The sequence below is a fragment of the Podarcis filfolensis genome (assembly GCF_964270895.1).
Source record: "Podarcis filfolensis genome assembly, chromosome: 2".
Lineage (NCBI taxonomy): Eukaryota > Metazoa > Chordata > Lepidosauria > Squamata > Lacertidae > Podarcis > Podarcis filfolensis.
Window position 1 is genome coordinate 75433842 of NC_139605.1, and position 12553 is coordinate 75446394.

At 40.3% G+C, this 12553-nt stretch overlaps 1 protein-coding gene across 7 annotated transcripts in view; it reads right to left on the bottom strand.

Moving 5' to 3' along the window:
* Positions 1-12553, bottom strand: part of KCNIP1 (potassium voltage-gated channel interacting protein 1) — a 556014-nt gene that overhangs the window by 294104 nt on the left and 249357 nt on the right. The window contains exon 1 of one of the 7 annotated variants that reach the window (XM_083597495.1): positions 10155-10547. The exons of 4 other annotated variants lie outside the window; for them this stretch is intronic. In XM_083597495.1, the coding sequence (XP_083453621.1) occupies positions 10155-10215 (61 nt within the window). In that variant the 5' untranslated portion in view covers positions 10216-10547. Of the gene's footprint in view, positions 1-10154; positions 10548-12553 lie in introns of those variants that run through there. 2 more of the 7 variants (XM_083597500.1, XM_083597503.1) reach the window with 2 other exon arrangements.

Below are 12553 nucleotides of genomic sequence, written 5' to 3' on the forward strand. Positions count from 1 at the left end.
TAGAGGTGTTCCGCCATATGCAAAAGCTCAAAATCCACAGTTGGGTAATGTGTGGTTTGCGCATAACTTGCTTGTGCCTTGAAGCCTTGAAGAAGCACAAGCACTATAGCAACGTAATTTTCTAACATCTAAAGATGGGCTTTGCATTTTGAGAGTTAAATCCTCTCCAAGCCACTAGGTAATACTCACTATTTGTATTCAAATGATTCTTCTACCAAAATTAATGTTTTGCTAATATACAGACTATCATGTTTTTCTTTGCATCTGCTTTCTGCCTAGCCAGGAATCTTTATGTTTTATTTAAGGAATGGGACGGACCTGTATAACCACCAGTCTTTTGTGCTTTCAAAAATGGGAAACAATTGCTTCTCTATTCCAGAATTCTAGGTGTACAACTTTGTATCTGTAACCCCTAGGGGAGACTTATCAACTACAATCTCCATCATTGAACTGAGTCTATAAACTGACCTAATAGCTGCAACATTCAACCTAATTTTTGTATGTTTTTGTTTATTTTTCCACCTCCCCCTGCACTGTGTAACATCTAGACTGTGGCACAATGGGTAAGTGTGTCTGGCTGTTAACCAGAAGGTTGGTGGTTTGAGCACACCCAGGGACAGCTGTAGAGAGAAATCCAGCACTGCAGGGGGTTGGACTAGGTGAACCTTGGGGTCCCTTCCCTCTCTACGATTCTATGATCTTGCCAAATAAAGACTTCTGAAAAACTCAAAAGCCTGATACGATTTTGTGACATAAAATGAAACGGTATTCACTGGAATTTCCTCTTAGCTTCATGTAAATATAGACATGCTTGGTTCCATCCCAGAATTTGGGTATTTTTACATCTTAGTTTATGCTACCAATCTGAAGACTTCTACAGTCATAAATTTATTTTTAAATTGGCAACTTACATTTTTTTGAAGCTGAATATATGAGCGCACAGACATTTGGAGACAGCAACTGTGGGGAAAGGCCTGAAACTAAAATGTATCATGGTTTAAAAATGAAAAATGCCACAAAATTTACCTACCACAATTACAAACTTACCTGTCAGATTTCAAGCATCCTCCATGCACATAGGCTGGAAACTCACCACACCCCTAGTCTTTCAAGAGAAGAAAAGAACTAGAAAACATTGCCTATCTTTTACTTCCACTTCCCTAGGTTGTTGAAAGGTGCCAATGACCTATGTCTCTTCGTGTACATCCCAAGTGTTAAAAATTCTCCCCTCCATGTATGCTCAAGCTTTCATGGTCATACTGATGGAGGATCTGCTGCCCCGTCAACCCCTCTCCTGATTTCACAAAGTTAAAAATAGCAGTTATTTCCTGTGAAAATTTGTCATCTGTTGGAAAACACTCCTCACAAGTATATTTGATATTCTTCTTTAGCGTAGGTCACTTAGAGAGTAAATAGTTCTGTTTCTTTTCTATTTTTTAATGCTACTTGTTTCCCCCTAATATCTCCACCCCTAATCCCAACAGGGTTTTTTTGTTTTGTTTGTTTTTGTTTGATTTTTTTAAAATTGGAATCTAGGATCTGACAGTATGAATTGAAATATCTTTCTCCTGAATGCTGGTATGTACTGTTAAGCCATCATGCTTAGACCTAGAGGAGGGTTAAAGAGAAAACAGATGGAACTCACCCAGCTAACTGGAGAGATAGCAGGCTGTTGACCCCTCACAGATTGAAAATTGAGCCATAACTCTTGGGAATTCCTCTTGCTCAACAGTTAGGTTGAACTGAGAGGTGGTGGCAGCTGGATGGTCTTGGCTTCAAGGCAGCTTAGACAGTCTCCACAGCACCTATCCATGAAGGTGCATATAGAAGACAAAGGACTACTGTTTCAAACAAAAAAGAGAAGTCCTGCCAAGCATACATGGACACTTTGGTGAAGTTTAAAAAAGGAATGTGGTCATAGAAATTAAAAGAGCATTATTAACTTTCAGTCTTTTCAGTCTTTTCCTACTCATTCCACACGTCTGCCTGCACATTTACCCAGATGAGTGATAACATCAGACATCTAGGATGTACAGTTGACACACCACAACATTCATTTATACACTAACATCAACTACGGCAACATAAAGGGAACTGGCATATACACAAGAAGCCTGGTTACTCTGACAGTTCATTACATTAGGCAGCATGTGATGACACTTATGAAGACATAATTGTATTGATGCTTTTTTAAAAAAATAATAATTTTTCAATTCTTTTTAGCACCCCACTTAACACAATGGTTCTAATCAACATGTGCAAAACTATAAAATCAGTATTTTCTTGATCAGTCCATTGTAGAAAAATTAATCATTTAACAAAAATATTATGTAAATCTAAAACTGTGCCATCTGTTGAGGTTGGGGGAAGAGGTTTATCCATTTTTCACCAGTATTTGTTCATGTGGAGATTAACACAGTAGGACCTGCCTCACCATTATGAGGTTGTCATTATCTGCCACAGAAGGTAGAATGACTTCCTCTCTAGAAAGCAGAGCGGTGAACTGTCATTCCAGAAGCTTTGGGGGAGGGGAAAATAGCAATAGTGGTGGCAGTTTTATACAGTTAAAAGCAAGAATAATAAAGCTGCTTTTTTAATACAGTAAAAGGGGGGGGCAAGAGGGAACTGCACATAACAAGCACCTCTTCTTTACTACTACTATTCTCAGAATATTACTACTCCACCATGAATATGAGTGGCAAACAGAGGCCATTTCAGTCCAGCACCAGTTTGCATAGAGTTCTCAAATTGCCCCCTCCCACAGCTGGCTGTAGAGACTCCTTGATCCCCGTTCCACTTCATGCATTCAGACTACATGCAAAAGGGAGGTGTGGAAGGGACTACAGTGGCTACACTACAAACTGGAGCAATCCTGCCCAGAGCTCAAGGAGTGTATCATCAACCTATCAGGACATATAAGCATGAGAACATATGACATTAATACTACTTGCCCAATAATTCATGAGATCCACAAGCGGAACTGATTTAGAACTTATGTGTAAACTATTCAAACATGGTTGACAATAATAGCTCATAATAAAGTATCAGTTCTGAAGACTACATTTTAACAGCAAACATATCTGCCAACAGACACCCAAATTGTATTAGATTATGTGAATGCTCAAAGTTTTATTTATGAGGTTCATAAATGCTGATGGTCAGAGAGGTTTCAGAACGTACAACATTTCTTGCACTTTTCAGGCATTATAAGTGTTAAGTTACCATCCAAAAGTGGTCAGTGGAGATAAGTGCACTAGCACTCCCTCCCCCCATCACCCTCCACCAACTCATGAAGGGTAAACTTCTCAGGAACAAAGCCTACTGGACTTGCAGAGGCTCACCACCTGTTTCGGAACCCTAGAAAGTCAGGGTTCTAAAATGCAGGGGGAGCTTCCAAAAGTACAGAAGACTTTGTGCTTCATGTGTTGGAAGGTAATGAGAACTGTGATGGGGATAGGCATAACTAGTGCACTCATCCCTGCACCACCACCCATCATGTGGTAACAACACTAGGTGAAATGTTGGACAGTTTTGGGAAGCATTTTGAAGGTGCTTCCTTGAAGAAGATCTCCTGTAGGATTATGAATAAACAGTGTATCATATTAGTGCAAAAGGATGGTCTAAACCACTGAGCCTCTTGCAGTTGCTGATTGGAAAGTTGGCAATTCGAATACATGCAATGGGGTGAGCTCCCATTGCCCTGTGCCAGCTTCTGCAAGCCTAGCAGTTCAAAAGCATACCAGAGCAAGTAGAGAAATAGGTACCACTGTGGCAGGAAGGAAAACGGTGTTTCCATGTGCTCTGGCTTCCATCATGGTGTCCCATTGCACCAGAAGTAGTTTAGTCATGCTGGCCACATGACCTGGAATGCTGTCTGTGGACAAACGCCAGCTCCCTTGGCCTGAAGTGAGATGAGTGCTGCACCTCATAATCGCCTTTGACTGGACTTAACCATCCAGGGGTCCTTTACCTTTACCTACCTTACCATATTAGTTCAAATCAAACACATGTGCAAAAGAGGTAAAGGGGTTGTGCTGGAAAGATTGTGAGGAGAGAGGTTAGTTTGAGCATACATGATGATTTTATCAGGAAAGAGATGTTCATAGCTCAATGAAACTGTTGAGAGAATGTATGGCACCTGTGAAATAGGTGAATTCCACACTAAAGATCATTATGAAAGGAACTGAATATTTTTAAAAATCTATATGGTAACGTCTATATACAAATCTATAGTTCAACCACACTTCAAATATTGTGTATCAAAAAAGCTATTAAAGAGCTCAAAAGGGTACAACAAAACTCCAGACTTATCCGGAAGAGTGGTGCAACTTCTCTGTGGTAAAAGTTTACAGCGCTTGCAGTTATTTAGTTTAAGGGGTGGTGGACATGGTATATAAAATTATGGATGGCATGAAGAAAGTGGATAGAGAGAATATTTTCCTCCTCTCTTTTAGTATCAGCATCCAGAGTTATCCAAATGAAGCTGAGATGAAGCTGAGCAGGGGAACATTAAGGACAGACAAGAGTAGCTCTTCACACAGCAACCCATAGAATTTGCTCCCTCAACTTAGCCTGCCACAAACTTTAAAGGAGATTTACCTAAAACCTTTAGAAAGGGAATTACACAAATTCATGAAGTCATAACTAACCACAATGGCTATATACTACCTGCAGCGTAAGAGTCAGCATACCTCTGAATATCAGTTGCTGGAGAACACAAGTAGGATGAGTGTGCTGTGCTCATTTCCTACTTGTGGCCTTCCCATAGGCATCCATTAACCAGTGTGGGAAATAGAATGCCAGCAAGGCTCTTCTTATGTTTTGGAACCTTGAGAGAACATAATATTCTACGTAATCCCTGATGGATCTTGTTAAATGGAGAATGGGATAATGTGGTTTATTAGCTGCAAAGAGATAATTAATCTGTGAATGGCAAAACTGTGTGTTGTTGAATCCTGGAGAGATAGTTAGACACCTTCTATTTCCCAGTGGAGGTAAAAATGAAGGGGCAATACTGTGATACAGAAAACTGATTTAGTACACATTGCATGTGGATTTTATCAGAAGGGTGACAAAATTATTGGAAAACTAGAATCCTTTCTCTGTTTATGGGCTGTGTACACACTGTGTGCACACAGATTCAATATATCCCATGTGTGTATGGTTGTTGTTTTTTTGCATCATCCACATGACATTGTTCCCATCCAAGTGACAGTCTGCACTTTCCCCCATTTAATTCAAATCTTCTCAATCCATGGATAAAATCATAGGGAGGGGGTGGAATCCAACAGAAAATTGCATGTTACCTATGGACACACTGAAGTGTATTATGGGTGGAATTTTTTTATATGTGTGGTGAGGTTTTGCTGTGTCATCCATCACCATACCCCCTGCTTCCACTGGGAAGGTACTCCTTGGTGAACTACTGGTGGAACTGGGTAGGACACACTTTTTTTGCATTCTTTTTAACCCACCATTTTGTGAAAATCTGGCATATCAGAAAACTTGTATCTCAAAAGAAACGTGGCAATGACAAATATCTGCATGCATGCCCACCATGGACCTCAGTTTTCTGGAATTCAGGGGTGTGTGTGCAAGGAAGTACTAACTGAGGGGAGGGGACAACAACACAGAGTGGGAAGGGTGACAACTCAGTGGAAGAGCATCTGCTTTGCATATAAGAGGTCCCAGGTTTAATCCCTTGCATTTCCAGGTAGGAGACACACTTTGGAGAGCTGCTGCCAGTCAGTGTAGATAATACTGAACTAGATGGATCAATGGTCTGACTTGGTATAAGGCAGCTTCCCATGTTCAAATGCATCCCATCAAACACTACCAACTATTGTGGACTTGAAACAGTGCTCATGTGTAGACAAAAATGCAGACAGAAAAAATGGATCTGTGTAACCCATTAATTCCCTGGTGTGTACACAGACACGGATAGCCATCAATTAGAGTGGATCAGATTGACACATAAATACAATCAATTCATAACATTAGCTGCAAGTTACAGGGTTTGCATGAATGTGAAAGGACTTAAATGTCATGCTTGGGAGTAGGGGTGTTTGTTGAAATTTGTATCCATGTAGCTTTTTGTAAATAGTGACAAATCCAAATAAACTGAATTCCAAAAAAAAAGCTACGTAAGTAATCAAAGAATATGTTTTTCAGTTGGCCAGCAGCATAGTAATCTGTATTCATAAATGGTTCAACACAGTGTGTGCTGCCCAGAACTTAGCTATTTTTATAGTTATAAGGATTGCCAAGAAAACAAAAAATAGAGGGGAAAGCATTGAAAGATGATAAGCATTTAAACTTTGATGAGCAATAATAATAATTTTGGTCTTTAAAATGAAAGCAAAGACTGGAAGTGAAAGAGAGAATCAACAGATTCAAGAAGTACCTATGTAATCTTCAGTTAATGTTGGATGGAGATACCTAAATCCACTCTAGAATTAGTATGGGCTGAACCAACTGATTCCACCCCACTGCTACAAAGTCCATTAGAGCTTTCTGTTCCAGCGCTCTTACTCTTCAGCACTCATAAACTCCTTTCATGTATACATTCCAGGAATGACCACACATGTCTGCAAAAAGGCATCTTGGCTGCAGGCTCTGCCCCCAGTCTATACACGTTTATTAGAATTTCTAAAGAGTCCCCATTCAAGCAGCTGTACACATGACAGACTCTCTCCAGATGTTCTAATCAATATGCATGGTTCAGGAGTGGAATCTGCTGTGCTTATCCCTCACATGAATTTAATTCATCAGCCTCAGAATCAGCTCCTAAAAAGAGTGTGACTTTCCAGTCTTTGAGGCAGGCGTGGGGAACCTGTGGTCCTCCAGATGGTGCTAGACTACAGTTCCCATCATCCCTGATCATTAGCTATGCTGGCTGGGGTTGGCGGCCACTCAAGTCCCACAACATCTATAGTGCCATGAGTTTCCCATTCCTGATCTGTTCTAGACCATTATTTGATCACTATTTGCTATTTAAAGAATAGGAAGTTTAGAGTTGTATTTTTCCTTGTGCAGTGGAACAATCTCCCCCTCTCCTTCCCCCATGTGCCAGCTGAATCTGTTCTGGAAGTTCCCCCAACCCCCTAAGTCTTGCACTAGCACAAAAGTGCCATTGAATACCACCCACAGGATTATAGAATAGTGGAAAAGAGCAATGCTTAGTCATTTCAACCAAACTCTTGCCTTGAGATGATGATAAGTTCAAGAGTAGTACTGTCTACTATGTAGCATGGTGGAGCTGCTATTGAGAAAAAGGCAAAGGCCAAATCTCCCTTGAGCATTCTGTTCTTTGGACCCAGGCCTTGGTGTATGACTTTCTCCACAAATATACTTGCAATGGTTGTGCATCAAATAAATGTATTGTGTTATTTGGCCACAAATCTAAACTGATACTCCTGCATAGACCAGTGGGTATGATCTGAATCAGCAGCAGCCACACAGATAAGTGTGACTGATAATGGTTCTTCATCATCACCACCATCATTTTATTTGTATCCCGCCTTTCCACTAAAACCATGCTCAAGGCAGCTTACAACATGAAAATTACAATTTACAATTACAAACGTAACAAAAGTAGTCATAAACAAGATATACAGCATATCAAAAAGTACACAACCAAACTAAACAATTTCCATATAAATCAAAATTTCTAAAAATAAAGATACAAAAAATTAACATCAACAACAGCAAAGAAAAACCCCATACAATACCCCAACCCAAGACCGTTCAGCAGGTTCACCTTTCATAGCTGGAGTCAGTCAGTCAGTCCCTCGCCCTCCCAGGCCAAGTGGGAAAAGGGCCAGCAAGGCAAGGAAGAAGTCTTCCAGGACTCACAGTCAAGAAGGTGTCTGGCCTTTTCAGCAGCCTCCTCTTTTGTATCTGGAGTCAGTTAGGGCACTGCCCTCTCAGGCCAGGTAGAAAGAGACTAGCAAGGCAGGGAGGTCTTCTAGGACTCACAGCCAAAATGGTTATTACTATTACTAATTAAACAAGCGACTACTATATTGGTTATGTAATTTTTATGATAGAATGATATTAGTGGTTTGCCAAGTAGTTTATGTTAGAAGCATCCATCATTCACACTTAACCAGAGTGTGTGTGGCTACAGTTTGTAGGCAATAGGATGAGACTACTTACTTGGACAGCTTACGGAAACTGGTTTCATTTATTGGGTTATAAATTCTACTAATTGACATTATCAAAAGATAATGTGTTCCTCTATTCACAGGAGGGTCTAACCAATTCTTTCCAGTCCTAGCTGTAAAAAAAAACCAGAGAAGCTCAAATATGCTTCCAACCTGCTTTAGAATCAATTGTGTCATGATCAGTAGAAAAAAGTGACCACCTCCATTAGCACTGTTCAAGCACTGCTCTTGGAAAACTATTTGCAGTTGAAAGATCACCACCCACAGATATCCACAGAACACTTAACTACCACAAGTCACTTAAAAAAAATAATTAGTGACCACAAGCAATGTCAAATTGCTTCTCGAAGTACAGCAAAATGATGGAGCAAGCTAAGTTACAAACTAAGGGGGAATAAATTGTAAATAATAGCTAGAGCCTGGAACTTGAAATCAATCTGAATATTACAGAGGATGATTTTAGAGCAAATCAGAACTGCATTCTGTGCATAGAATATAAATGGCTAGCAGGTTTTTAACTAGGCTTTTTGGAAAGCCTCATAATCATACAACAAGCACAATTACTTCAATAAGCCTTCAGAGTGCTTCCCTATGCAATGGACTGCTTCTACTTACCCCGAAGACTGAATATGTGGTTTGGTGTGTCTAACCCATAGCTATAGCCCTCAAATAAATAACTTTCATGGAGGCGAGATGGTCAATCTGCACACAGATAAACCACTGAAACCCCATTGACATCTACAGGATTTAGGTAACCTGAGAACAATATTGCAGTCACAATCTACAAAAAGACTTTTGTGGGAAGATGTTTGGACTAGATACAGCCATTGCATTTGACTGATCAAATGTATATTCAAGTATCATATACATAAATTGCCTTATAAATCATCCAATTGTTTGCATTTAGAATCTGATTTCCCCACTTCTCCTTTACTGCTATTTGAAAGGCAGAATGAGTTGGATTGCAGAGAAGACAAGGAAAAAAGTTATTAAAAAAAAAATCTGCCAAAAACTATTGGAAGGAGATCCTGTTCAAAGGCTGTGATCCAGTACATGTAGTTTTTATATTGTAAATGCTGGTTCTGGTTCCAGAAAGGAAGAGAACCCTCAAGTTTTAACACACAGAGGCACACGCACACACACCCCTCGACTCATCTTCTCCAACTCCACGTACAAGCCGCTGTACTTCAGCCCCACCCCCCTGGTGTGCCTCCAACTTTCGGCTTTCCTTCCTGTGATGCTGAGTTAACCCTACTGAGAAAACAGAGCAAACAAACCACCCACTTTCGACGCTGGAGACTTCCTGGAATATTAGCATGCTAGATGGCAAGTCTTGCCGACTTAAGGATTGAAGACGAAGATGAAAGATCTTTGAAATGCTGCTTGCCATCTCCCCTCTCTTCTCTCACTTCCGCTCTTTAGGGAAATATATCCCCCCTCGTCTTCCTTTCCAAATGATGAGCATTAGACATGCACTGGCAGCATGGCTTACACACGATTAAAGGAATTAACGTACGTACGTCTTTCTTTCAGCAACCCCAAAAGGCAGCTGGAAAATGTTTTGCCACCATGCTAGCCCCCCCCCCCCCCGCAAATGAATGAATTAATAACACAGCCTGGGACCGGGAGTAAACAGGTTTTCCTCCGCGAGTGTGCTGCACACAGCAGGTTGCCGAGTTCTCCTCCTCACACACGTCTGCGTGAAAGGTTTACAACATTTCAAAAAGCAGCTTCCAACACAACCCCTGAAGCCACCCACTTTCCCCTCTTCTACAACCGCTAACACACAACGACGAGCTCACACACATGCACACCCTTCGCTGTCATTTTCCCCCTTAGTGCGAATTTGCCTCTAACCATCAGTGTGTAGCTCTGTTAGTTGCAAGTGGCACATGCTTCGCTTTGCTCTTTTTAAAATGCCCAGTGCAAAAATCCAGTCTTTGCAAACACACATGAGAAAGGGAAAAAAAGGGGAAAGATTATCCTTACCTCTCGAGGGTCTTCTTTGTTTGGTTTGCAGAGAAGAGAACGTGCCCATTACAGCACCCATTGTAACTGCTACTTGGGTGAGGGGCTACACAAAATATGCTTCCCCTCCCTCCTCCCAGTGAAACACCACCACCCAAAAAAAATCTGTTTGGAATATCTACTCGGAGAAAAAGGAGGAGGGAAAAGCAAAGCACTGCAGCTGAGCGTTCAGCAAGCGTTAAGCTTTCAGATTTTTTTCTCCCCCTTTCAGTCAACACACACATGCACTGACTCACAGCCGGCTGCACTCTTATTATTCAAAACAGCTCCCCATCAAAATTTAAATGCTAGGTAGATTCCCTCAGACCAGAGCTGGCAGCAGATGCATCAAAATATTTACTGGAGCACAGCCACACAAACACACAGGCTAATTTTTTCTCTCGTTTCCTTATGGCTCCAACCAGAAGCCTGTAGGTCTACAGGGAAAACATCAATGCATCTCTTCCATTGTATACTAAACTACCATTCTGTAGGCATGGCGAAGGTCTCAAGGGATGCCAAGGGACTCGGGCTGAGTACCAATCATGAATGAATGAATGAGAACTTGCTGAATGGAAAATAATAGTGAACCAGCTGTCAAAGTTGTGGTTCTGCAGAAAGCTAATTCCTGCTGATTAATGGTCTTGCTAAAAAGGCAGGAAAGAGCAGTCACTTAAAACTCTTCCCAGCCAGAGGACTGGGGAAAGCAATTGCTTTCCTCACAAAAAATAATAACCAACAGCTAGTAAACTACACCATGTCCATTGTCCCTATTCTTCTCTTACATGCAATGTACAGACATGGCATGTGTATTTTAAAAATGTGAATCACAGTTATTTTAACTTGTGCAAAATATAGAAGGGACACTGGCTGATAGCAGTGCACCACTCTCTTTCCCCTAGAAAATATATGTGATAGGCATCATCATTATCTGAATCCCAATCAATTCGCTTTACTATTCACATTCACATCCCTGCTCCAACCATATAATACTACCTAAATATCATTCTTCAACTGAGGCCTTTGTACTTCTAAGGTTTCAGGGAAATCCAGGCTACACTATGTGTTGGTATTGACCATTTTGGTCAGAATATGATGTAGATTGTCTACTTCACACTAAGAATGAAAAATGGACAAAGGGTAGAGGGAAGTCAAGCCTAATTAAGCAACCAAGTCAGAGCACAGGAGTCAGCTTGCTGATCACACATCCTTTCAAGAGAGCAGCTTTTGTGATAATATTTCATGGTATTGTGGAAATACCCTGTTCTACAGCAGAAAAATGTATTCTATCTTAGTGGTTCTATAAGTCATTTCTATATTATCATTATCATTATCATAATTAAAACAAACATTAACCAAATTTGATACACCAAACAACTTTGATGTACATTAAAAACTATAGATTTCAGATCATTAATAGGGTGAAAATATTCCCAAATAAAGTTTAGAGTGGTTGTTTTTTTCTGGAATAAGGAACACTTTGGACATATTGTTAGAAATATATATATCATTTTACTGCCCCAACACCTCCCTGTCAAAGGATGTAAGGCTAAGTTGTGCCCTCAAATATATTTGGGTTTTGTATGGTTTAACCTGATGCTTTGTACTGTGGAAGCTTTTTCTTCTTCTTATGCAGTATCACACCCACCCTTGCTTTTCATATAGAAATTCCGGCACGGAACTTAAAATAATGTCAATCCATGCAATGTACACCTCACATAGCCTTATTGCATATACCCTCTTACATATTAAAATAGCAAAGTTGCAGTAATACCTTTAATAGACCCAACCCAAAAATCACAAACAATGCAATATTTAGTCTGAGCAGGGAATGAATGACAGAAGCTACCCTACCAGCTTGATTACAGCTAGAGATGGTTGAAATCTCCCTAAGAAATAACATTTTTCGTCTTCCCTTGAAATTCCTGCACATCTTTTTCCTGGTGCTTCACCTGAATAGCTATGACAATTAAAGATGTGGCCAACATTCTTAAACATCTGAACCCAGTATTGGAACAATATTGCTTTACCATCTCTCAAAAATCCTAAAGTGGCTTTGCCTAAGCAAAACCTTCCAAATTCCCTTCAACTATTTATTTATTCAAAACTCAGTGGGTACTGACAATGCTAATCATGATACAAAGGATGAAATTCACAACCTCTGTGTTGCACAGAGCACCTAATTCGGCCTCCTTTCAGTCTCACTGCCATTCAGTGACAGATCCTTTGTGTGACATTGCATCCTGTTACTCACATTTTGCATGCATCTTTCAAGCGAAACTTGTATTTTTGTGTGCACTTTTTGCATACACACAAAAACATTCAGAAGTACAGAGAAATCCCACACATGATCCCACACAACTTTCCACATCATGACTCAT